The 23,744-nt window shown below is 40.2% G+C and overlaps 1 protein-coding gene across 1 annotated transcript; it reads right to left on the reverse strand.

The window, feature by feature from the left end:
• Nucleotides 1–18: 18 nt before the first annotated feature.
• Nucleotides 19–7,333, reverse strand: YAE1 (YAE1 maturation factor of ABCE1). The gene is made up of 4 exons (XM_074900919.1): nucleotides 6,991–7,333; nucleotides 5,781–6,098; nucleotides 4,076–4,197; nucleotides 19–3,672 (listed from the first exon to the last, which is right to left on the reverse strand). Exons 2-4 carry the CDS (start codon nucleotides 5,895–5,897, stop codon nucleotides 3,243–3,245), a joined length of 669 nt encoding a protein of 222 aa, XP_074757020.1. The 5' UTR covers nucleotides 5,898–6,098; nucleotides 6,991–7,333; the 3' UTR covers nucleotides 19–3,242.
• Nucleotides 7,334–23,744: the final 16,411 nt, after the last annotated feature.

The raw sequence follows: 23,744 nt of genomic DNA on the forward strand, positions 1-23,744 counted from the left end.
GGTAAGTAATTCTGTTTTATTTCATAACAGTTGGAATGAACCTCCAGATGTCCATTTCATGGAAATATCATGTGCGTTCATAATGCCATAAACTCAGCAACCAGAAAACATCACTCTCTAAAAAGTTATAATAGTGAGAACAAGTCACTTTAGTCTTCAGTATCTCTTCTGAAAATTTTAAACATAAATAGTGATGGAAAGTGTTTCTTTCTAGTAGAAAGCATGTGGGGTAGGGAGATAATTTTGAATGACGAGAGTTTTATCTTTTATAAAGATGCTTTTTTCTTTTGTAAACATGCTTTTCTGAAGACTCTAGCTGATGACAAGTCTCATGACTAGTCTAACTTAGAATAGCATGGAAAAGACTTTTTCCACATCTAATACCAATCAGTGCTTTTCAGAAAGTGTGGCATATTATATATGGCTTGTTTTCTGAGACAAATTCCAAGAGAGGTAAATTGCTGTGATACATGAACATACGCTTGAGAAAGTACTGAGAGCACTAATTAATTTGGCACAAGCTAGTACACAACCATTATCTATTTGATGACAGCAAGATCAATGCAAGCTGGATCCTGAACCTGTTTAATTAGTCAGCCCTGTCATAAGTCACAGGATACTAGATACTATTCCCAGAACCAGGTAATGCTATTGTCAGAGTGGAAAAAAACCTCCTTTAGACAGTGTTTTAGAGAAGATATGGTCTGTATTTGTCTTACTCAAAACGTGAAAGTTTTATAATTATAAAACTCAGCAAGAATTAATATATTTCAATAATATTAGTTTGGGTTCTCATTAAAAGCACCCTTGTGACTTTTTTTTTTTTTTTTAGACCAAACCCTCCCACTCCTATCAAAGCTTCTTTGCCCGGCCAAGCTCAAAGACCCAACACCTGATTTCATTGCATCACCATGTTTCTGGTTTAACATAGGTAGTTATCCTGTAGTTACAATGTAATGCCTGCTAGGCTGGTCAAGGCAAAAAGATGCAAGAAGGTAGTGCTATTTTTCATTACAGGTATCATTCTGGTGTCAGACACTGTTTAAAAAAAATAAGTATTGAAGAATGGATGAAGTCTGTAGTAGCTGACTAATGTTTCATTTCCTCCTTCAGCTGCATGTCAGTCCCTGTTGTTATGAGAGCTATTTTCAGGAATGCTGCCAAGGTGAAAGCTGATAGTGAAACACAAGACACAGAAGCAGACACAAGAGAAAAACCTGAAGCACCACGTGAGCAAATTATGGATTCTAATAGACTTGAAGAAAGTCCTTCTGTGGCTGGTCAGCAAGATTTTGTGGTGACAGATAAGCCAAGTATTATAGGTAGCCCAAAAGAATCTCTCTCCACAGCTGAACTGGAAACTCTGGGTGATAATGTGGAAAAAAGTAACCCACAGTAAGCACAAACTTTGTGCTGAGTGGAGGAAAGTAATTCCACAGCTAGTATGGAAGCTGTTATGATAGATAAGTAAAACACACAATCTGTTGTTTGATAATCAAACAAGAAAGAAGTATTTCCCCTGGCGTAGACTGCTTTTGCAGTAGTTGGAGACAAATTGGCAAGCTCACTGTCTACTTAGTAATTTGTGAATGGAGTTTCCTCTTTGCACACTATTAAATATGTAAGAAGACTCTTGAATTTGCATTTCAAACTTACAAATTTGGAAAGTCTAACAGTGCTCTAGTAACCTTTATTTTTGTCTGCACCATATTCTACCACAGTATGGAAAAAATTTGTTTAACATATGTGATACAGGCTATAACATAACACATGCACTTGTAAAAAATTAATGTCTACCCATGTCAACATTATGTTAAATAAACTGAGAAAAAGAAAGTTGTTTGAACAATTTTGTACATAGTTAATTAATGCAGACAGCCTATTTGCCCACTATTTCAGAAACAGGTTCAAGAAGAGATTCTTAACTGCAGTTCTGTTTTCCCCTAATGCAGAACTGGTACTGAACAGCAGCCAAACTTATGAGTCTACCAACTCCATGACAAGGTACTAGTCTTTAGTAAGAACACTGTAAACTCAGTCTCTGAAAATCAAGTAACTTTTACCGTAGCTTTTTTCTGGTCCCAAAGTAGAAAACTGTTTTGTGATTTAACCTTTTTTTTTTTTTTCTTTAAAGTTGGCTGTTGAAAATTTCAGGTTTTTTGTATAGACCTGCTTTGTCTCAGACACGAGGGAAAGTTACAAGCAACTTAAAACAAGTAAACTCCTAACAGTGTAAATCAGTTTAATTAGTGTAAAACACAGATAGAGAGGCATTCACAAAGAAGAGACTTTGTGATCAGAGTAGTTTTCAGCTACAGTTAAGGCAAGCATCACGAAAAGAAGTCAAATATAGAATGTTGGCAGAGAAATATAAAGTTGTCAGAAATATGCATGTGTGGCTGACAACGTGTTTCTAAGGGAAGGTGAATAAGCCTGGCTTCCTTGAAGGCTATGGGAATGAGAGAAAGAGTTCAGGCTAGAGGGACAGGAAAAATAGATACATAAATAACAAAAGGAAATTCATTAGACTGGAAACGTGTTCAGTGTGGTCTGACAGGTAAGAGTAGATGGTCTAACAGTAAAACAATGGAATTGTCAGTAATTCTGCATTTGAAGGGAATGGTGCGTTTTCAGCAGAAGGGAAATAAAGAGAACTATATGAGAAGGAAAAAAAGAGTTTTTAACTGTGAAAGTGCACTGCATAGTGGTTACAAAAGAGGAAGAATTTGACGAAAGGTGAAAAGTTCCTGTATTTTATATAGTGACTAGAGAGAGTCACAGCACTCTAGAAGTCAGCAGCAAATCCTGTTCTATTTTGCACAGAGTTAGCATAGCAGCAGCAGCACCTTATTCTGCAAGAACAGATTGTCCATAGCACTGGGCTTTAAATTTTTAGATATTACAGGGGACCTATTTAGAGGAGCTATTTAAGGGACCTGCTCCATTTCCAAACTGCTGCCAAAAGAGAAAGTGATAGCTTCTGACACAGAACAGAAACATGTTTAGTAAACCTTTGTAGAGCTTTAAAAGTAATTTTCCCTTTCTGTGAAAGTTATGTTTAAGATTGAAAGCAAAAGGGGTTTTTTTCCAGGAGCCAAAGCATGGTGAAAATTTACAGAAGTTACCTCTGCTGGGAAGTATCAAAATCAGATTTTCCCAAAACAAAGTGATGCCTGTACATAGTCCACAAACTGAGAATCAGATCCAGCTGAGATAATTTTAAATACCCTGAGACTGAAAAATTAATGTTCCAGTTGCTGGATGTGATGGAGTACATCCAGTGATAAGCCCAGTTGCTCTACCAGCCAAATAGTCTGGTTTTTAACCCAAGCAAGGGTTGTCCTTTCAGGATCTGTGCAGAGTTTTGCCTTGCTGCACTCAGACTGCAAGGAACCAATCTCACCATTATTTCCACAAATGTTTCCACCAGAGCTGTCAACATCTTCGTGTTTTCCAGCTTTAACTTCACTGTACACTGTCCCAGACGGAGCTGTGTCATTAAGGTCCATGTCCTGAACAGAATCTAAAACGTGTCCGAGATGTGGATGTTGGTCAGTAGAGTTCAGATACTTAAGCACATCTTCTTCATGCTTTCCAACCACATCAAGAAGATTATTTATCTTACTTAAAGCAGAATCACGTCCATTAGAATGACACCAGGATAAGAGAGCACTGAAAAGGGAAGAACGACAAAAAAAACCCCATGATTACGTGTACCCACACAGACCTCCGTTTGTTGAAGGGAGATAGCAATGTGACAAGATATCTATATTATATAAATGTATATATGTTTCATTCACATTTTCTGAGAAATTCAAGCAATAAAACTGAATATTAAGCTTAAAGATGTAGATTCAGATAATTCTGGAAGAGCAACTGAAGGGGAATTTTTAAGAATGATCACTCTACATCCACGTAGGCAGTTCCCTGTATTCCAGACCTGACAATTCTCAGGTTGCTCACTTTGGATAGCTTTACAATGCACTTTTTAAAAAAAATTAAACAAAAAACTGCATGCATGCTCCCTCCATACACACCCCCACATGCACATGAGCTTAAGGAGTTTGTAACCTACTTAAGGGTTCCTTTGAACTGGCCACATGTAACCATCAGCTCAGCACCGTGTCTGTAACCTTGATTAAAGCCTTCCTGGAGTGCAAGTTCTTTCCCAGCCTCAATTCCATCCCTATAGCCTTCCTATAATAAAAGTAGTGAAACAGGTTGTTCACAAGATGAAAAATTGGACCTACAGCAATTTCATAACAATAAAAAAAGTTTAAACAAGTAATCAGCTTCTAGGTTTGAACATCCCTCCCAGCTGCACCCCCACTGCCAAAGCAAAACATGTTTTTTACAGTGCATTATGATTTACTGATCTGTAAGTCCCAGTACCTTCCCAAAAGGATCCCCAGAAGGTCAGAAAATAAGGAAAGTATTTTTAGAAACATCAAAAAATAAGACAAATCTACAGGAAAGCATGCTTACTTCTATGATGACCAACTCCTTTATGAAAAATTTCTTCAAAAATACCACACATAGAATTCCAGACATGTAAAAATACATAGATTCCAAAACCTCCCCTTTAGCAGAGGTACTCTCCTGACTATAATCCATCTACCTGTTTTCACAAAACTAATTGTTGAGCCTTGCTTCTCTGTTTGCCAGATCTCACTCAAAGAGTTACACCAGAAAAAAGATGGTGATGGAGTGAATCACATATAAATACAGATAACATTGTGATTCCTTTCTGTAAGAAACAGCTAACGATTGTAATGCAAATTAAACTTCTTTATATTCTAATCACATTACCATATAACAGAATAATTGCAAGTTCTAAGAGAGAAAACTTTAATTTGCTCATAAGAGAACTGGTGGCCCTGCTAGATAAATAGCCAGGAACAAGAATGTGTCTTTATTTTGCCCAACACACAGCTCTAACCTAAATAACATTTTATGATTTTGCACTATCTACTCATAAAATACCAGAGGAATTTGTGTAAGAACACTAAACAGTCCCTTAAGAAAACCAGTCTTTTCAAGGGACTCAGAAGCAGGAAACTTTTCCTTGGAGAATACAACAACAGCTCTGTTGTAGCACCCTTCCTCATCAACAGCCTACACAACAGCTTCCATTCATGTTCTTCAGCCAAACGCTGTTCTCCTGTGAGCAGACGAGCCCTACTGGCCCCACTCTGAATGATAATGTATCTGTTTAAGTAACCTGGGTTTATGTACTTGTCTCCTGTAGATCTCCAGGGAGGCAAGGGCTGTGGAAACCAGCTTTCATAAAATGTATTTTTCACTAGGAGAATAAATAAGCCAAAGAACTACCCAGACCGCAATGTCCAATTGTGGTTCCACATGGAGTCACACATCTTAAATCCAACTGATGAAGAGCTCTACTTAAAAAGCCAAACATCTCGTATTTCTTTAGTAGCACTGTTTAGCTGTGCTGCCCTACATTTACTAGTGGTATACCTACAAGTCCGGAGCAAACAGTTCGCATCAGAATTTAGCACTGCCTTCTACAAATGCACATGGTTGTACAGAGGGAGACGATGTCTTTTGGTAAAACAATACTTTGCTCTGATGACTACTAGGATAGAGCTTCTGTAGATCCCTGCTACATTTTCCTGACATTCAGAAGACACTAAGCCACAACAACTTTTAAGCAGCCTCTCCTAGTGTTTCCCCTTTAAATCAGCCAAATGTGTATCAAGATATGCATCACTAAATCTAAAATGGTTAAAAATATTATTAAATAATTGTTATAGAAATACCGTCAATCTTTTTTTCATGGTGCTGTTCCATTCTTTCTGTAGTAGATACATCTCATCTGCATCTTCATCAAATATATCCTCACTGGATCGGCTGACTGCAACTTGTACCCAGGACATAATAGCAGTGATGATTATGAGCTCTGTTTATGTGGTAAAAATATACTGTGAAACTCTCAAAAGTCCCTCTGGCAAAGTGTCAGATTAGAAGTATAGGCAAAAAATGTGCATTCCGAAAAGAAGTCATGTAGGCAGCTGATTATTCAACCTGTACATTTGTTTCCACATAGAAACTTGATGCTGTTTACCATCGGGGTGCATCTGTCAAGAGAAGACAGTCAGATCATCACTCATAAAGCAACTTCTGAGATTTGTGAGGACAACTTAAGACAGCAGTTTCTTCCCTTCTTACATCAGCGACACGCATATGCACATCAAATCAGCATTTCTAAATATTGCTACTATAGGAACAGCAGGCAGAACCAACTTTATGACTTGATTCTGATAGCAGCTGATGAATACTCCCCTATAGCCTCCATGCGGTGTGTTAAATTAGACACATAGGTAATTGTCTGCAGAGTTAATAACTGGCAAGGCCTTTCAGCTTTGATTCTCAGTTTTTCGGTTATGCCAAATATTTAACGATCTTATCAATCTTGAATAGAAACACTCCTTTATATTTTGAATAAAGAATTAGCTAGTTCTTCTGCAGAGGGAAGAAAACATAGTTGGGTTATTTAATCTTTTTCACTTAAGAAAACCTTAAGAGGCCACTCACAGCTAATTCATCGCATGGGTGGAAATTCTTACAACCCACAAATGCTGTTTCTTGTGGAAGCACCCACGGGTCTCGGGGACCTGAGGGCCCTAAGATCCACCCCGCGCTCGGCCACGCTGCTTTTCCTGGGACACGAGAGGCGGGAGTCTCGCAGTCTGCAGGCTCCCTCCCTGCGGCGGGCCACAGGTGCCCCCGCTGTCCCCACACGCTGCCCGCACCTCGGCCGAGCCCGCATGCCCCCGGCCAGGCCGCGGCACCGGCCAGGCCCCGACCCGCCACGGCACGGCCGGCCGCTCAGCCCACCAGGCTCCGAGCTCCCCACAAGCGGCCGCGCTGCGGGGAGCCTCCCTTCTCCCCCACCTGGCGGTAAGCGCCCCCTCGCCTCTCTCGGCTACTCGCTGAGAACCCGCCACCAGCCCAGCCCCGGCCCCTCACCACAGCCGCCGCGCCGCCACGCTCCGCCGCTAGCTGGGCGCCGCCATCTTGACTGAGGGCAAACCGGCTTCACTGCTGTCGGAAGCAATAGGGTAGCGTCAGCCATGTTGGCCGAGGGCAAACCCCGCCGGGGCCGCAGGCAAACAGCCGCCATCTTAACCAGCAGCCCTGTGGCTTCAAAACCCGCCTCAGAGACTGGAGGCGGGCGGCCATCTTGAGTGCGGGCGCAGCCTCGCAACCTCCTCAAGGAGGCGGGACGGGGTGGCCGAGCCGTCGCGTCCTCCTGCCTGCCCGAGAAGGAGCCGGTATTTTGAACTCCTCTCCCGGCTCTCTGGAGCGAGGGGCGTGCGCCTGCCCCAGGCCATCCACAGCGCCAACGCCGGGGGGGAGCCTGTTCACCAGGGCACGGAGGTTTCATCCTCTTTTCAGTTATAAATTGTGTAATTTAAAAAAAATCTGCCTTGTCTTTTGAATCCTCAAGGTCCTTGTGTGTCAGGCGTGCCCTTACGCTGTCCTCTAGAAGTTTTAGGCATTACAATAATCCTTTTTAATATAAAGGGTGCCAGCAGGAGTCAAATGTTTCATTGCTTGCTTCTGTTACAGAAAAACAGTAACATCCTTTTGGCATTGAAAGGGCTCAAACCAATGAATTTCTGATTAAGACTAAACTGTGATGCATGAAAGTTTTGCTTGTGTTTGTTTCCCAAGGACTCCTCAACTGTTTTCCTTAGGCCTCTTTGTCTAGACAAAAGTAAAATGCTTCCTATATAACTCACTGATAGTAACCTTCAGTGGGCACCTGGGCAAACTAAGATAAGGGAAACTTGAACAAAAGGACACGGAGATAACATCTAGGGAGGATGATCTCGCTGATTTAGGAAGAAGACACCTGGACTTTACCTCACAGCACATACTCTGGAAAGAGAGGACACCGTGAAGAAGACCACTTACTTCTTCCCTTGACCACCAAAGACCCTCATCCCATTTTCACTATGCATGCTTGTTCTATGCAAATGAATTCTGGGAACTCATTATCATAAGACAGCCCTTTCCAGGAAATCTAATGAATATGTGTAATTTGTGTGGATGTAAACTGATGTCCCTTACTAATTCTTTGGAGCCCTTGTGGAGAATCCCCAGAGTGACCCCAGCACTGCCAAGAAAGAATACCTGCTTAACAGTTATATTGGATTCTGACTGTTAATTTCTTCGTTTCAGCATAAATACAACAGAATAATATGTTTTCCTTGGTCCACGCAGCATTTGGCTTATGAGCATAAGTTTAAAGTTGGTTGATCCTCATACTATACACCAACCTTCAAGTTGTATGTTTCTCCAAATTGCCAACTTCCGTTACAGTAAGTGCTTTCATGTACTGAGCGCTTCTGTGGGTCCCTGAGAGGGACCACATTTGCTCCTCATCTGGAGAAGCTGATTCCCCATTTACCAGGCCAGCCATGGTACCACACTGATTCTGCTGCGACCACCAGGTATCCCAGCTCCTGTCCCACGGATGGCTGGAGAGATTCATTACAGCAGGGCTAGGGACACCACCACGGATGACAGCAGAGCCTGTCCTCACACTGCAGGTACTGAGGGATGAAAGATCACATGCTGTGACTCACACAGCCACAGCACTCTCGTGCCCCTTGCCCCTTTGATTTTGCAGACACAGCCTGTCCTCCTGCTTGTGGCCCTTCTCGGATGCTTTCTGCTCGTTGCATGCTGAGGTATGAGTGACCAAGTAACCCAAATCTGTCTAGAAACTGGTGTGTCAGGGGATGAAATGACACTGGTGCCTCTGGATGGCCAGAACAGTGCATATCTGTTCCTTAGTGTTAATATACATACCCATGACTCCTGATTTCCTAGCCCAGTTCTATCACTTCCAACTCCTGTTTGATAGAGGCTTTTTTAGCTAGCTCTGCCATTCTTTAAAAACAGGCAACAATGCTGAATGTAGCCTGCATGCACAAATGCACAGTCACAGAAAAGCCTTCTAGCAACAGAAACTCATGACCCCTCATGACCAGTCATAATGGCACTACTAAACCTGGTTTAACCCTTTGTTTATCATCTTGCAGTCTGTCCCCTCAGCCTCTTGCTCTTCTGGAAAAGATATACAGGTCACTGTGGTTTTCCTAAATTCACATTATCTCAGTTTAAATGTCTTACATTTCCCAAAGTTGATCATTCCACACGGATGTTTGTTTAAGGTAAGTCCTTATAACCATGAGAAACAATGAAGAAAGCTTGTATTCCCATCCTTTGTGGGTGGATAATTTGGTGAAGCATATTGTATACATAGAGCAGCATTGTAAGGTTTTGAATTACAGTTGCAACTTGATGACAAGTTGATTGTATGGCCTTGACAGGGCTGCTGGAAGGGCTTGAGGGTGAGGTTTAGTGCCTCAAGGTGTGGATGTTTTCCACACCTGTGTGTGTTCTAAATAAAGCAGTGTCTGCATATTATGGTGACACTTTGTAATGACACTTGCCAAAGGATCAAAACACAAGAACAATATTTCACAGGCCACAAAGCGGTTCTGGCATTTTTGCAGAATAAAGAAAAATTACCTGAAAGTGTGAAAAACAAAGTAGCTGATTTGTGACCCATTGTAAAGTCTGTCACTGTGATATCTAAGATTAAAAACTGGCTAATATTAGGCTTATGGTATCTATTATACCAAAGGTACATCGGAGCCATGAACATGCTTGACACACCAGAATTACTGTGAGAGGTTCCAGAGAGGCCAGTACACAGTCATGCAGAGTTTAGGACTACCAAGGGGTTGTGGGAGATCATTACAAAGGATTTCTGTCAGCTTCATTTATCGGTGAGGTTTGCCATTATTAACAATCAGCCACGAGTGATCACCAAAAGTAAAATATATGAACACAGTGGCATGGCTGCTCCTTTACACCTTTTTACTGTACATAATGCTTCAGATAAATCATTGCTCCCATTCAGATCATTATTAAACGCTCTTATATTTCAGTCATCAGTGCCTCAAACCCAAACTTGTCAGTGTATTTCATCATAACGCATAAAGATGCCTCAAGATTTCAACCTTTTTTGAAGGGTGGTTGACTACCAAAGCCAGGAATTGTGCTGTATACGGGCTACTCTGTCGGGCAGAGTGATCACATACTCACTAGGGCAGTTTCTGTTGCTGTGTACTGCTGTCTCTGGCAGAGTTGAGCTAAGGCTTGTGAAGGGCTCAGCACAGAGGACTATTTACTCTGTGAGTTATTCTACAATCATACAATGCTTTACCCCCAGCAGCGCTACAGGCTTGGGGAGGAGTGGCTGGAGAGCTGCCAGTCAGAGAGGGACCTGGGGATGTTGAGTTACAGCCGGCTGAACAGGAGCCAGCAGTGTGCCCAGGTGGCCAAGGCGGCCAATGGCATCCTGGCTTGTGTCAGCAATTAGAGTGGCCAGCAGGGACAGGGAAGGGATCTTACCCCTGTACTCGTCACTGGTGAGGCCGCCCCTCGATGACTGGGTTCAGTTTTGGGCCCCCCACTACAAAAAGGCCATTGAATGACTCGAGCGTGTCCAGAGAAGGGCAACAGAGCTGGTGCAGGGTCTGGAGCACAGGTCTTATGAGGGGCAGCTGAGGGAACTGGGATTGTTTATTCTGGAGAAGAGGAGGCTGAGGGGAGACCTCATCGCCCTCTACAGCTCCCTGAGAGGAGGGTGCAGAGAGCTGGGGATGAGCCTCTTGAACCAAGGAACAAGCGATAGGACAAGAGGGAATGGCCTCAAGTTGTGCCAGAGAAGGTTTAGACTGGATATTAGGAAGCATTTCTTTGCAGAAGGGGTTGTTGGAATGGGCTGTCCAGGGCGGTGGTGGAGTCCCCATCGATGGAGGGGTTTAAGAGGAGGGTCGACATAGCCTGAGGGATCTGGTGGAGTTGGGAACTGTCATTGTTATGTTAATGGTTGGACTGGATGATCTTCAGGGTCATTTCCAGTCTAGATGATTCTGTGATTCTATTATGGATTGACAGAACCATGTTTCCTTGGCTCTAATCTTGGGAGTAATATAATCCTTTTAAGAAATCACAGCTCTTAAATGGTATTTGGATGAATTTCAAGAACACTTACATCACTGTTCACTTGCTCTCTGTAATAAAGAAGACTAAAACATAATGGGAAATAGTAAGCTATTAAAATGGGAGGAGAATGAAAGCCATCAATGTTTAATAAAGATGGTATATGCATTGTCACCAAACATTGCACAAAGTTTCTGAAGAGCTGTAAACCGTAAGTCTGTCCTGAAATGCATGGTCAGGTTGGTAATCTTTTCCAGGTATGTGGCTCTACTGCCTGGTCAGATTCTCAGTTGTTTTCCTTGAGTGTGGTGAATAACAGGGCATTGGTACGACTGCCTACAACAAGACAGCCGTACTCATGCTCACATGCAGCCTATATCTCTGTCCTGATTTTGGCTCTCTGTGCCTTTTTCCTTCATGTGAGGGATGGTGGGGTTGTGTACTGCTGGCTGAATGTTACAATAATAATACCAGTGACCTCTAGAGCTTAAATCCTTTGCTTCCAGGCCTGCCACTGAGAAGGAAACAGTGAGCTAACAGGTTAACTGCAAGGTCATAGGCTTAATGAGGTTTTAAATATTGCAGCTCACAGCACAGGAGACTATAATGACCTTAAATTAAACAAGAGGGTTAAAACAAACCTCTAGGATCAATGATTATTACCAGGGCACAGTAATAAACATACATTTCTGTGTTTTCCTATAACATCTCTCATTAAGGATATTAAGGCAATTTACTAGTAAAGCCCTATCACCCTCTTGTGATGAAGGTAAGTAATACATAGGAATCACTTCCCTGCTTTTGTGAAATCACTTCTCTCTTCTTTAATAACATATGATAATATTACACAACACTTTGGGTCAAAATGTCTCATTTGATATCAGAAGAAAATGGAAGACTATGGAAAAGAGCTAGAAATTTATGAATACATCAAGGGTAAATGTCTAACATTCACTTCAAAGCACCACAGGGATCTTAATAAGCATTTTGCCTTTGCTTCTCACACAAAAGTTTTCAAGGGAGAGGATAGTTTTCTACCTCTTCCTTCCCCCGTATTACCAAAGCACAGAGCTTTGATAGTTAAATGTTACAACAGGGCATTTTTTTCCTACTTTCCTACTGTCATTACCATTTCAGATCCTGGCAAAAAAAGTAAACCTTCCCTGAATATTCCATGGGCTGCCAGAAGTTTGGCTTGTACTGAATTATAAGTGGAGGTGGTTAAGCAATGGAAACATTTTTTTTTCTCCTGCTTTCCCCAGGCTTGTTTTGAACATCCCCAGGGAAGCCGGGCTTGCAGTCTGAAAAAACTGTACTCTGAACTGTTGTGCACTAAACAGAGCAGCAGGTACAGTTTATTAACACCAACGCAGTTCCCCTCTGTCTGTCATTTTCCTTATTTTGCTTCTCAAATGAGTGAAATCTGTTGTCCCCAGATGTAGTTCATATTTTCATTCTGGAACTTCAATAACAATTCTAACATCTCAAAAAAGCTGGCATGGCTGAGATCAAAATCAGCTATATATACACATTTCAGCTCAGGATTAGTGCTGACAGAACAGAGGGTAATATAGGACTACACTATCGTTTTTAGAATATACAACAGAGAAGCAAGGAAGAAAAATCCCTAATTGTCTTCAATCTGTTGACAGTGAGCTTTTTACAGTGTGAAATTCCACATGAACAGAAAAAGGTTATGTCAGTAAGGACAAGAAAATGTAATAAATTCTACATTTTAGTTGTGTAGCTGAATCACTTGTCTACTGAAATTGTAATATCAGTGATGAGTCTGACTGGTTTTGTATCATCAATAAATCAGGACCTTGTAGCTCTGTGACTCCGATATCCTTCAATAAGGTTTTTCTACCTTATTGGTTATATTTTTTGATGCAGAGCTACCTTTTCTGTTTGTATAGTAATTGATCATAATATGCAAATAATTACTGTAAATGTAATTGGTGCAAGCAAAACACTGTATTCTACTCATGAATTTCCCCAGTGAATTGCATCTTTATTCAGATCACACACTTTATCACACTTGCATTGCTTCAATGGGAGAGAAATACCAGCTCTTTTCCTTCAGCTAAGAGACGAATTGCCCTCTCTGTTTTATCCCTTGTATAAACTCAGGCAAATGATGAAAAACTGCAGGAATACCAGCTGTACAATGCTGATCCAATTGTCTGAAGTGAATAGAACTGCTAGAAGGCATAAAACTTGTGGAGTGCACTGATTTCTTTGGCACCTGAAACCATGAGAAAACAATTGTTTCAGTGACAATGCAGAGTTTTTGAAAGGTTGAGGTTATGACAAGGGTGGTTAAATGGTGGCTTTTGAATTGCATGTGGGTTGTGAACAATTCCAGTACAGCTTGTATGCCATATCTGCAGCATATAATTGGTTGTTTGGCTGTGCTAGCACGAAGGCTGCTGGGCAATTCATATCTTCGGCTGTGGAAGAAAGTGAGCTGGCATCACTGGGCCTCTCTCTCAGGACCCAGCTGTAGTCTGGGAGCTACAGCCTCCTGCAGAGCCATTGTCACCCCTAAACCAGAGCTCTCTGAGGAGGGTCCTGCTAGGTGAGACAAAGCTATTGCCCAGGACAGCATATTGTTGGGCATGGCGAAATGTTTATGCCCCTTTTGCCCATTTTTACCTTACGACTGCTGCTGCAACCAGGTGGGGTGTTAATGTTACTGCACCACCCCTGGCAGGGCAGTTGGGCAGTGACTTTCCTTGCTCCTAGCTCCTCTTTCTCCCATCCTTAGTCCTATCCTCTTAACCAACGCCGGAAGAGCAAGTACTGCTTTGCTTACTGCTCTGGCTCTGAGTTATGCTCAGCCACCTGGAGGTGACGGTGTGTAGCTAAATGCTCAGGAATTTTATTCTCTTGCCTTCCCTTGAATGGGATCTTACCACTTTCCCTGGTTACTTTCTCAGACCTGCAAGTACAGACATGCTCATCTTTCACAATTATCATCGGTGTCAGTGGCAGGTGCTATCTTCGATAGCAGCTGTAGGTGCCATGTGGCTAACAGAACAGGGAATTTGACATTTAAACAAGACGAACCATTGCATGTGGCATGACTTGAATATTACTCACTAGTCTGGAAAAGACTGAGCATGGTTACTCATAGTTACTCCAAATTTATTTCACAGGACTTAACTATATACATTTACACGTAGTTACCTGCCTATACTTTGCCATGTATTTTGCTCAGGAACAAACAAACGAAGTTCATCTGACCCAACAATAAACCATCATCTATCTAAACAAGTAACACTGGGAACATTTTTTTCACTGAATTATTGTGGTCAGTGTCTGTCACCCTGACTTATGCTGAGAAGCATATTGTTATTCAGGTAGTTATTGATTTCTGTGGGTTTGCACTGAGGGTAAGGCAGTTCTCAGCATGCGGGATCACAGAGGAGGTGAACTTCCTCATCAAATTTTCAGCAGCAAAAGACTTGCTAGCTCTTTAAGAAAAATGAAACAACAGTGGTCATGTTACAAGCTCAGGCCCCAGGATCAGGCCCTGATTTTAGAGTAATCATATGATACATTCCAAGTATGAAGATGCCTTTTTTTTGCTCGTCCAAAAGCTGCAATGAGTAGAGTAGCTCGGTGAGATATGTCAGGTAGGCTTGGATCATATTTTAAATAGCAATAAAGAGCTTCAAATTTCTTCAAAGAACAAGAAAAAAAGAACTACAAACAGTCCTTCCATTTTGTGAAATAAATGAGGTCACACCTTCAGCAAAACTGCATATTGTATTTTGCCACTGACTCAAATGTATCATCTGACTAATTATGACTAAACAATTTTACAGGTAATGCAGCAATTACATAGCAAAATCAGAATGAATTCAGCACCACCCGAAGGCTGGGAATCAAATTCCATGGCAATGTGACAGGCACTCAAAGTTATAGAAGATGAAATGTAAGGGAAGCTGATTTGAGACAATTTGTGCACAGAGATGGCAAAAAGCTCTCTATAGAAACGGGCTACTTAATTTTATTTCTTCCTAAACCCAGATTCCATCTAACTCCCACACAGATATCAGTTCCTCTGGGAAACCTATCTCACTGCAACAGCTTTGTTTGGATAGTTCAACTGAGGTGAAAAATACATCTCAAAATGGAACTGTGTTATAATTTTAATTATGTAGCAATTGCAAACTGATCATATTGCATATTGTAAGGTTTTAGAGTATCACCCATCTGTGAAATATTAGTATCAAGGTCTATTCCTGTTATTTATGAACACAGTATAAACTGAAATTAACTATCAGTTCTGTTCCCAGAACTTTATAGAAAAACATAATCACATTTTAGAGTATTTTTCTGAATAATGTAACTAATTAATTTTTTTTCTTTTTGTGAACTATCATATTTAATTGAGGAACATTCTTTATCTCAGTATTTGGCAAAGGCATTTCCAGTTTATTAGAGACTGTGATTTAATAATTTGGCCAAAGAAAATCTACAGGTCCTCTGAGAATCGTCTTACCACATGTGGAATAGGTCCTTTTTTTTTGTAGCAAGAAAGAAAATAATGTATAAATGTTTTAATAATGTGCTGAAGGAAACATTTTATCCTCATTCAATATTAGCTTCTCAAGAAAATTCTCAGAATATGTTAAGACATAAGAGAGTGTAGTCTATGATTACCTGAAAATGTAAAACCCTGTTTTGTCTGTCACTCCTACCCCCGTATTCCTGTGTCATGGCTGTTTTCTCTTTTCAGAAGCTAAAGCAACACAGACAACCCTTGTTTCCTGAATGACTGATAGGGTAATGAAAATTAATAGTAGCCCCTACAAACGCCATTGATTTTTTAAAATCTCAAAGATTGACACCTTATCTTTGTATCTGAAACAAGCACATGTCTGTCTGTTGTAATAAATGTAGGTATGCATGTATAGCCTGATACCTATGAGCATTGTCTGTAGACTCTGAGAAGCTCAGGGGCATATTTCAAATTCACTTCAACAAGGGCACCAGGCTGTGTTATAAGGATTTCGTAAAAATCCATCCCTTAGAATCTTGTAAGTAATCTCTTGGATATCCTACAGGCTTTCTTTCATAAAGCTTTCAACACAGAGTTGAGTGGGCTGCGCACGTGTGTGTGAAGCCGCCCTGATTGAAATGCCAATATTCTCTCTCTCTCTGTGCTCCGAAATTTACTATTGCAATAAACCAGAAGCATTCCCTTGCATACCAAACTGAAGTGGCTATGAAGAACAACCACCGAAACCCCTCATTTATTTCATGGTTTCAGTTTAATTGACATCAGCGTTCAATCCTTCCTACTGGTCTATTCATTGTCTCCCTCTCCTGGAGATTCAGTCTGGAGTCCGTACAGCAAATTCATTACTGAACTGCAGCATCTTCCTTCTCTGAAAGGAAGGGGACAGAAAGAACTCACACTGTAGTGAAAATCACAAGCATCTAATCTTAGTATTTTTCTTTTATCTACATTTTTTTTAAAAAAAAACCTTTTAGGTATTTCCCACAGCAAGCAACCCACACCACCTCCTCCATCTCCCAGTCCAGGTCTCTGTTGAGGAAGAATATGTTAAGAGTATATTTATCTATCTCCCTGACTCTAAACAACCACTGCCAGAGACAGTGTACTACAAATATTTCTGAATAATTTATGGAATGATTGATGGGCAAAAAATATTGCAAACAATGTATTTTAGGCATATTATTTAATCAGCAGCAATAAAACTGCTCATTTTGTAAAGAACATGAATAATTTATTTTAATACTAAAGGATGAGAATTCCTGTAATGCGTGATTTGTAAGAATGACCCAACCAGCTCTAATCAGAGACTGGGGAGCGTGTGCATGAGTAGCATGCAGTGTGAGAATTTGGAGGCAATAATAAAAGGAAAAATACATTGCTCAGAATGGTGAAGGGTCACTGGTGTCTACCAGTCCTTCCACCAGAATGAGGCCCAAAAGGCGTTTGAAATTAGAGTAGAAAAACTGGCATGCTGCAAAATAAAGAGAGCAAGGAGGCAGATTTGGTAAAATCTTGCCTTGCTTGGGGAAATAAACCCAAATATTACCTGTAGATAATAAGAAGGATGATAGAGGGGAGCCCAGTACATGGTGCACAGCCTCTGTGTTAATGCAATTTCTTGGGGAAAAGTGTTAGGGGAAGGATGTGGTAACATATTAGAGAGTACTGTGCTAAAGAATAGGTTTTTTAATACTGAATACACAGCGATCCTAATGCTCTTGTTAGCATATTGCAGACTGTGTGGGAAAAAGATCCCCCAAAACCTGGCTTTCTGGTAGCTCTCTCCTGTTCAGCCTCAGAGCTCTCTCTGACATCTGTATGACACTACTTGTTACCTGTGGGGACCACATAGCCTTAGAGCTCAGCTGTGGTAGGGATGCTATTGTGGCGTAAGATCATTATGAACTCTAGGTTAACTACTAAGAAACTATTAATTTATCCTGTACTTACTGCTCACCATATTTCCAAAATGTGTCAAAAGCATGGTAAGTGTTAGGGCCACCTGCCAGTGGGCTTTCACAGTCGCATCGATGCTATATAGCATACTGGCACGGGAACTTACTTCTGGTGAGAACAGAGACATTCGTAAGGTGGAGCAAGTTTATTGTGGCTTCTGTAGTTAAGAACTTAGAAAAGGTCCTAACACTTCACATTACATCTGGCTAAGTGGAAGGACAGTCTCACTTCTACTGTGGCCTTAGATTCCACGTTGGTATCTGGTTAAGAGTCAGTAGATTCAAAGTAGCTGAACCCAATCAAAATAAGTGAGGTAGGTGATGCTCAGTTTCTACTCCATTCAGTGGACGTTTCCTAAGCATTTAGTCCTTCTTTTTTTTTTTTTTTTTTTTTTAAGTAGAGGTACTGTGTAAAAATATCTACAGAATCTAAAGCCTTTCAAAACAGCCCTCTGCTACTAAATAATGTAACAGCATGTATCACTCATTCATTAAACATCAATAAATAATTTAAAATTATCTGTAATCTGAAATGCTCCTGAAATGATACCCATTCCCTTGTTTGTTCTGTATTCACTTGTAAGGGGAATTCCATGGACTTTCTTTGGTTTAAACTCTTGATTTTGAAATTCTTCTTTGCAGTCATTAGCATTAAGAGAACAGTGGCTAAATCATTATTTATTTGAGATTATTATCAGGAATGGAAAAAAGAAAGGTTCCTTGAAGTGAGAATAAATCCTTTCTTTGCAGATTAGCTGCTATCTTCTAAATCTTCCTCCTGAGAGTACACAGGATGTAACAGGATATTATGTCTTTCCCTTCAACTAGCTATTAGCAGATTTTCAAGAAGCCTATGTCATCCCTTCAGTAGCTCTCATACCCAGTTTTTGGGCAGCAGTGTGTGATAGCGAGGCGTGGGCCTTGGGTGAAACTTTGGCTTTGCTGACGTTGATTCAACAATTCACTGACTCGGTAGGCAGGATTTCAACCCATGTGCCCCAGCCAAGTGCATGGCACAGACTAGCCCTCAAAGTTTTATATATAAAGTGTGGGTTGTTCACCAACATTTTATATCTGTGACAAAAAGAACCTTCAGCCAAATCTTTGTGGGTAATTGATGTGTTACTTCTTCTTTGCTGTATCAGAAGTAGTGGCCTGGCCTTAACCATGTCACTGTCTTCCTGCTGTATACATTTTCCCCCTCTGTAGCAGAAAGCAAGGAACTTTACAGATTCTGAAGCTAAAATAATGAGAATTTGTGTATGTATATGAAACATGTTTCCCAGTACAGAGCCATAGATAAAAATCACAACAGATATACTTTAGAGTAAATGAATGAATGAAATTTAAGACTGATACTGCAAAATAAATTTGGACTGGCTTTTTTTTGGTGGGGGGAACTCATTAGACTGTGAAAATTAATCAGACTGTGCATAGTACCCAACTGGCAAGACATTACTCACTGCAAAATAATTCTGTTGTTTTGGGACTTTGCATGTATACTAGATTGATGGTGATTCAGTGTTTATTGAGGTTTTTGGTTTGCATCTCATTTATGTTTATGCCTACCAGATGGTCTTTATTTGTCATAGTATTTCTTAGGAATTTTTTTTTTTAATCTCAGATTTGAGTGTCTGTATGATGAAGATGCTCTATAAGTGAAAGAAGAAATTGAGCAATATTAAACATCACAGGAGACAAGTGATTGCTAAGGGTAAAAAAAGCAGATTATGATTACAAATAATAGTTTGATAAAAGCCTGAAGTAGTCTGGATTTTGCTTCTAGGGATAACATCTTCAACCAAGATGTGTATCTTGCTGTGTTCCTAGTATTGAATTTGAGGATTTAGAGTTAGGATAAAAGCTAAAGTAGGTCAGTTTCTAAAGAACTTTTTTAGTAGCAGGATTTCTTCTAAACAAACCATTAAAATCTCATTGCTCGAGACATTTATGCAGAGATCCCAGAGTGCCTAACATTGTATTATAAGTGTAATATAGGAGCAGTATAAGAAGCAATATCTGCCTAACCCTTTGAGTCCCTTCTCGTCAGAATAGGAGACTGGTTTGGGTTAGATCCACTGAGCTGAGGTTCAGTCGTCACTGTTGAGTGTTGCAGAGATCGATGTTACAAGTTGGCTTCTTGTATGAGAAACAAATCTTGGCCCCTGATTTCCAGGGAGGGACACTGACATCTATGGTATTGTTTGTCTGGGCAATATTGATCTTGCACCCCCCCATCCCTTCCTGGAATAGGAAAGGCACACAAAGATTTTGGAACCCATAAAAAATCTTTCATCATTTCAGATAATGGAATAGTCTTTTCAGTCTTTAACAGCTGAAGCTTTATGAACAGGAGTTAGGTCACACATCCTCAAGGAAGATTTTTCCCACAGTAGATACCAGAAAGACTTTCTTTCTTTTTTGATGGACAAATTTCCATCAAAAGAACATCTTGCTATGAGATACCCTGATAATCCTTCTATGTACAGATGTAGAAACTGGCATGAAAAACGTCTGTTAATCTTGCAAAATTCAACTGATAATTAGATATGCACTTCATGCAATGTCAAATGAAATTATAACTAATACACATCCATAAATATATATATATTGAAAATAAAAACAAAGAATAGCCTTAGATAAACCCAGGAGGCAAAAATACTAACTTCAGAAATCCTTCTGTGTCTTTTATGAAGCTAACTGAACTATTTTCCTTCAACTGTGAATCAGTAACTCTTGAGACATGATGCTGAAAGAGAACTAAAATAAATTGAGTTTGGAACCAAAACCAGACAATGCAAATAAGAACTGGTTACATCACAGTACTTCATTAAACTTTAACACTGAAGAATAGGAGTGCTTGGTATAGACTATGAGAGGAAAACTGTTTTCTGGTAAACTGAATTAAATGCAGAGTGACCATAGGAGATGGTAGATGGAGTTGGTAGTGAAAGATATTCAAGAATGTTGGTAACGGCAATATTAATGACAATCATGGTTAGAAGTCTTTCGCTAAAATAGAGCTTTGGCTGGACTCTCCACTTCTTTCACAGAGTGAGTTAAAGTAAACTTCCTATTTTCTCACCCAGGATATGATTCTTCCCATTGGGAAGTACTCAGGGGTACTTAGGAAGAATCAGAAACCATTCTATGAAAGGAAGAAGTGGAGGGCAAAGCAAGCAAAGATTGGAAGATTTGGAAACCCTGAAACCAGACACCAGATATTTGTATATTACACAAGAAGAGCAACAGTGTTGGTGTATCTGAAGTATGGACAGCAGTTCTGACGGCTGATTAAGACTGTGGTATATTTCTTTGCAGCAGGGGTTGTTGGGCTTTGGAATGGGCTGCCTAGGGCAGGGGGGCAGTCCCCATCCCTGGAGGGGTTTAAGAGTCGAGTTGACCCAGCGCTGAGGGATCTGGTGGAGTTGGGAACGGTCAGTGTGAGGTTAATGGTTGGACTGGAGAATCTTCAAGGTCTTTTTCAACCAAGATGATTCTGTAATTCTGTATGTCTATACTGTACATTATTAAGAGCTGAAAAGCAGATAGTGGTTGGTATTAATTCAAGTTGATCTTTTCTATTCTAGCTTTTACATGTACTGTATTATCAAAGTACACCCCAGTAATATGACATGTTTAAGGAGCTCACAGGAAAAGACTGGCAACATTTCTGAAAAGATATATCTGGCTTCAGCAGATAAAAATTTTACCATGCCTTTTCTATTTCTTGATTCTGTATTGATACCTTTCCTTCCTCCCCATGTGTTCAAGTTCTCCTGAACAAGTTTTCATTTCGTAGAGTCACTACAGAAGCTGTAATCACAGCTGGGTTGGGCACTATGTCTCACCAGCCCAAGGCTACTTAAATTCATTGTTTTCGTGGGACCCAGTGACAAACAGAAATTATACCATCCTTTGCCCTGTTGCAAGCACTCCTTTTTTCCTGACCTCTTTCAATGTGAGGAAGATAAAAACTGTCACAATTCTCTTCAGGCAGTAATTTTTCAATAACCATTGGTGAAAAGCACTATATTTTAATATCTATGCGTACTTATATGGAATAATGCAGCTATTCAGAGTGAATAGACTTTTCAGGAATCCTCTTGTAAAGTTCTTTCTCACTAATCTACAGCTACGCTGTTAAAGATATCCTTGGAGAGATTTAGGAAAGCAGTTGTTTGCTCCACTTTCAATTAAAAGAAAAAAAAGCATGTGAATTCAGTACTGTTGTTAGCTCAGTAACACAAGTCATATATGCGGTATCACAAATATCCTTGTGATGGATTGGGCAAGAATTTTTTTTTCCCCCTAAAAATAATCTTCACTCTTTTGCACAGGTCTTCTCTGGCCTGTAGGTGTCATAGTCAGAATATGGATGAAATAGATGAATATTAGTCTACTTACATGAAATAACTTTTTGAAAAGCAATGCTCTTGGTAAGTAAGCACTGTTATTGAAGCTTTGGAAGTGTAGCAACTACTCTAATATATAAAGGATTTCATCGCATATTCTCTACCTCCAAAGGTGAAGTTCTCAGCTTTCTCAGCTAAAAAACATTTTTCTCAAATGTCTTATCCTGAGGCCTCTAAATCTGAACTTGCCTGTCTTGATCCCACTCTTTGTCCATTCTCCCTCTCATTCTTGTTTCTTCTTAACATCACTCTAACTCAGATAAGACTCAGAGAAGTGATGGAAAAGGTTGAAAGAGCAAGATGTTCCTCTGCCGTTGAGGGAGTAGAGTGGTGGGCTGTAAATGTAGTAAGACCACAGGATGAAGCTGCAGTGACCACTAGGGAAACATCTAAGGAACCTAGTAGTATCAAATACCAATTTTCATGCTTTGTTGTCTACTAAGCAGTTAAGGATACCAAAGCTTAGATTTACCCAGGCTAACTACAAGCCCTTTCCTGAACACCTAAATTAAAAACCTTGTCACACAGTATAATCAATGGAATGTTCAAGCATTGCCAGGAGAACACTGGTCTACCCAAGCTGTCAAGTTCTCTCCAGCTGCAGTGGAAGGTAACAATGAACTCCTAACATGACATCCCAGATAAATATACAAAGTCACATGGGGTACAGCTAGGCCACTTTCACGTTTACAATAAGATATAGTAAGATCTCATGTTAATGGACTGCTTACATAAATGTTATTTAATCTAACACCACTATACAAACAACTATGTAAACAGAGTACAACAACTATTCTGCTTGGCCAGCACTCAGCTACTACAATTAGTAGAAAGAGCATAATTTTCTCCAGTGGAAGTTTCACTGGGAATTCCAGTTCAAGGATAGAGGTGTTAGAGCCTTGGACATTTATAAAACATGTAAAAGACTGAACATTTAGGAACAGTTTTGGGAATGTCAGTTTAAAGCTTTCCCTTTAATAACTACCTGAAAAATGGGACTAGAAAAAGAAAGTTCTATATCCTCTGCATAAATGTGCAGTGCAAGAAGGACTACAATTTAAAGATGGTTTAGCCATCTGATGAATTAGAATTGGTAACTTTCTGTCTTGAGCCTTCTTTTCTTCTCAAAGGTGAGGAGGAATTCTTTGGTGTCATTGAAAAAAATATCTGATTTATGATGTAGGACCCAAGGCAGTAAAAATAGAATCCTTGGTTAGAACCATGAACCCCTCTTCCAGTTTACTAGATAACTCAGGAGAAGATTTCCATTCTTATTGTTGTGGAGATTCATTTATAGAAAGATCTAACCTAAGGATTTTCTAATTATTGCAGCATGAAACCAGGCTTTAGTAATTCTGAATAAGAATGACCCATCAAATATGTATTGAGGACCCTAGACCTTGACATTTCTGTGACATGTGGATCTATGTATTCATTTAGTCATGTATTTCCAGATAATGATACAATCTTTTGCAAGAATTTTAGGATGCAACTGGAGATCACACTCAGTTGTTCTTGGAGCTGTATAGCTCCTTCAGCTCAACATTATTATTTACTCTTACTACCTGGAATAAAGGATTTAGCATTTCTGTAGCTATAAGGAGCTAAAGGCTGCATTTGGAAGCACTAATGGATGTTTCCAGTAGATATTCAAATCCAGTTTCAATACCTGGATATTTCCGTTCTGATCCAAATATTTAAAAAGCTTCTAAATGAAGCGTTGAAGTTCATGGTCTGTAACAATCTCATTGCTGATCACATTACACAGTGAAATACTTCACCCTGCATTTACTC

Source organism: Athene noctua, chromosome 2, assembly GCF_965140245.1.
Source record: "Athene noctua chromosome 2, bAthNoc1.hap1.1, whole genome shotgun sequence".
NCBI classification, from domain to species: domain Eukaryota; kingdom Metazoa; phylum Chordata; class Aves; order Strigiformes; family Strigidae; genus Athene; species Athene noctua.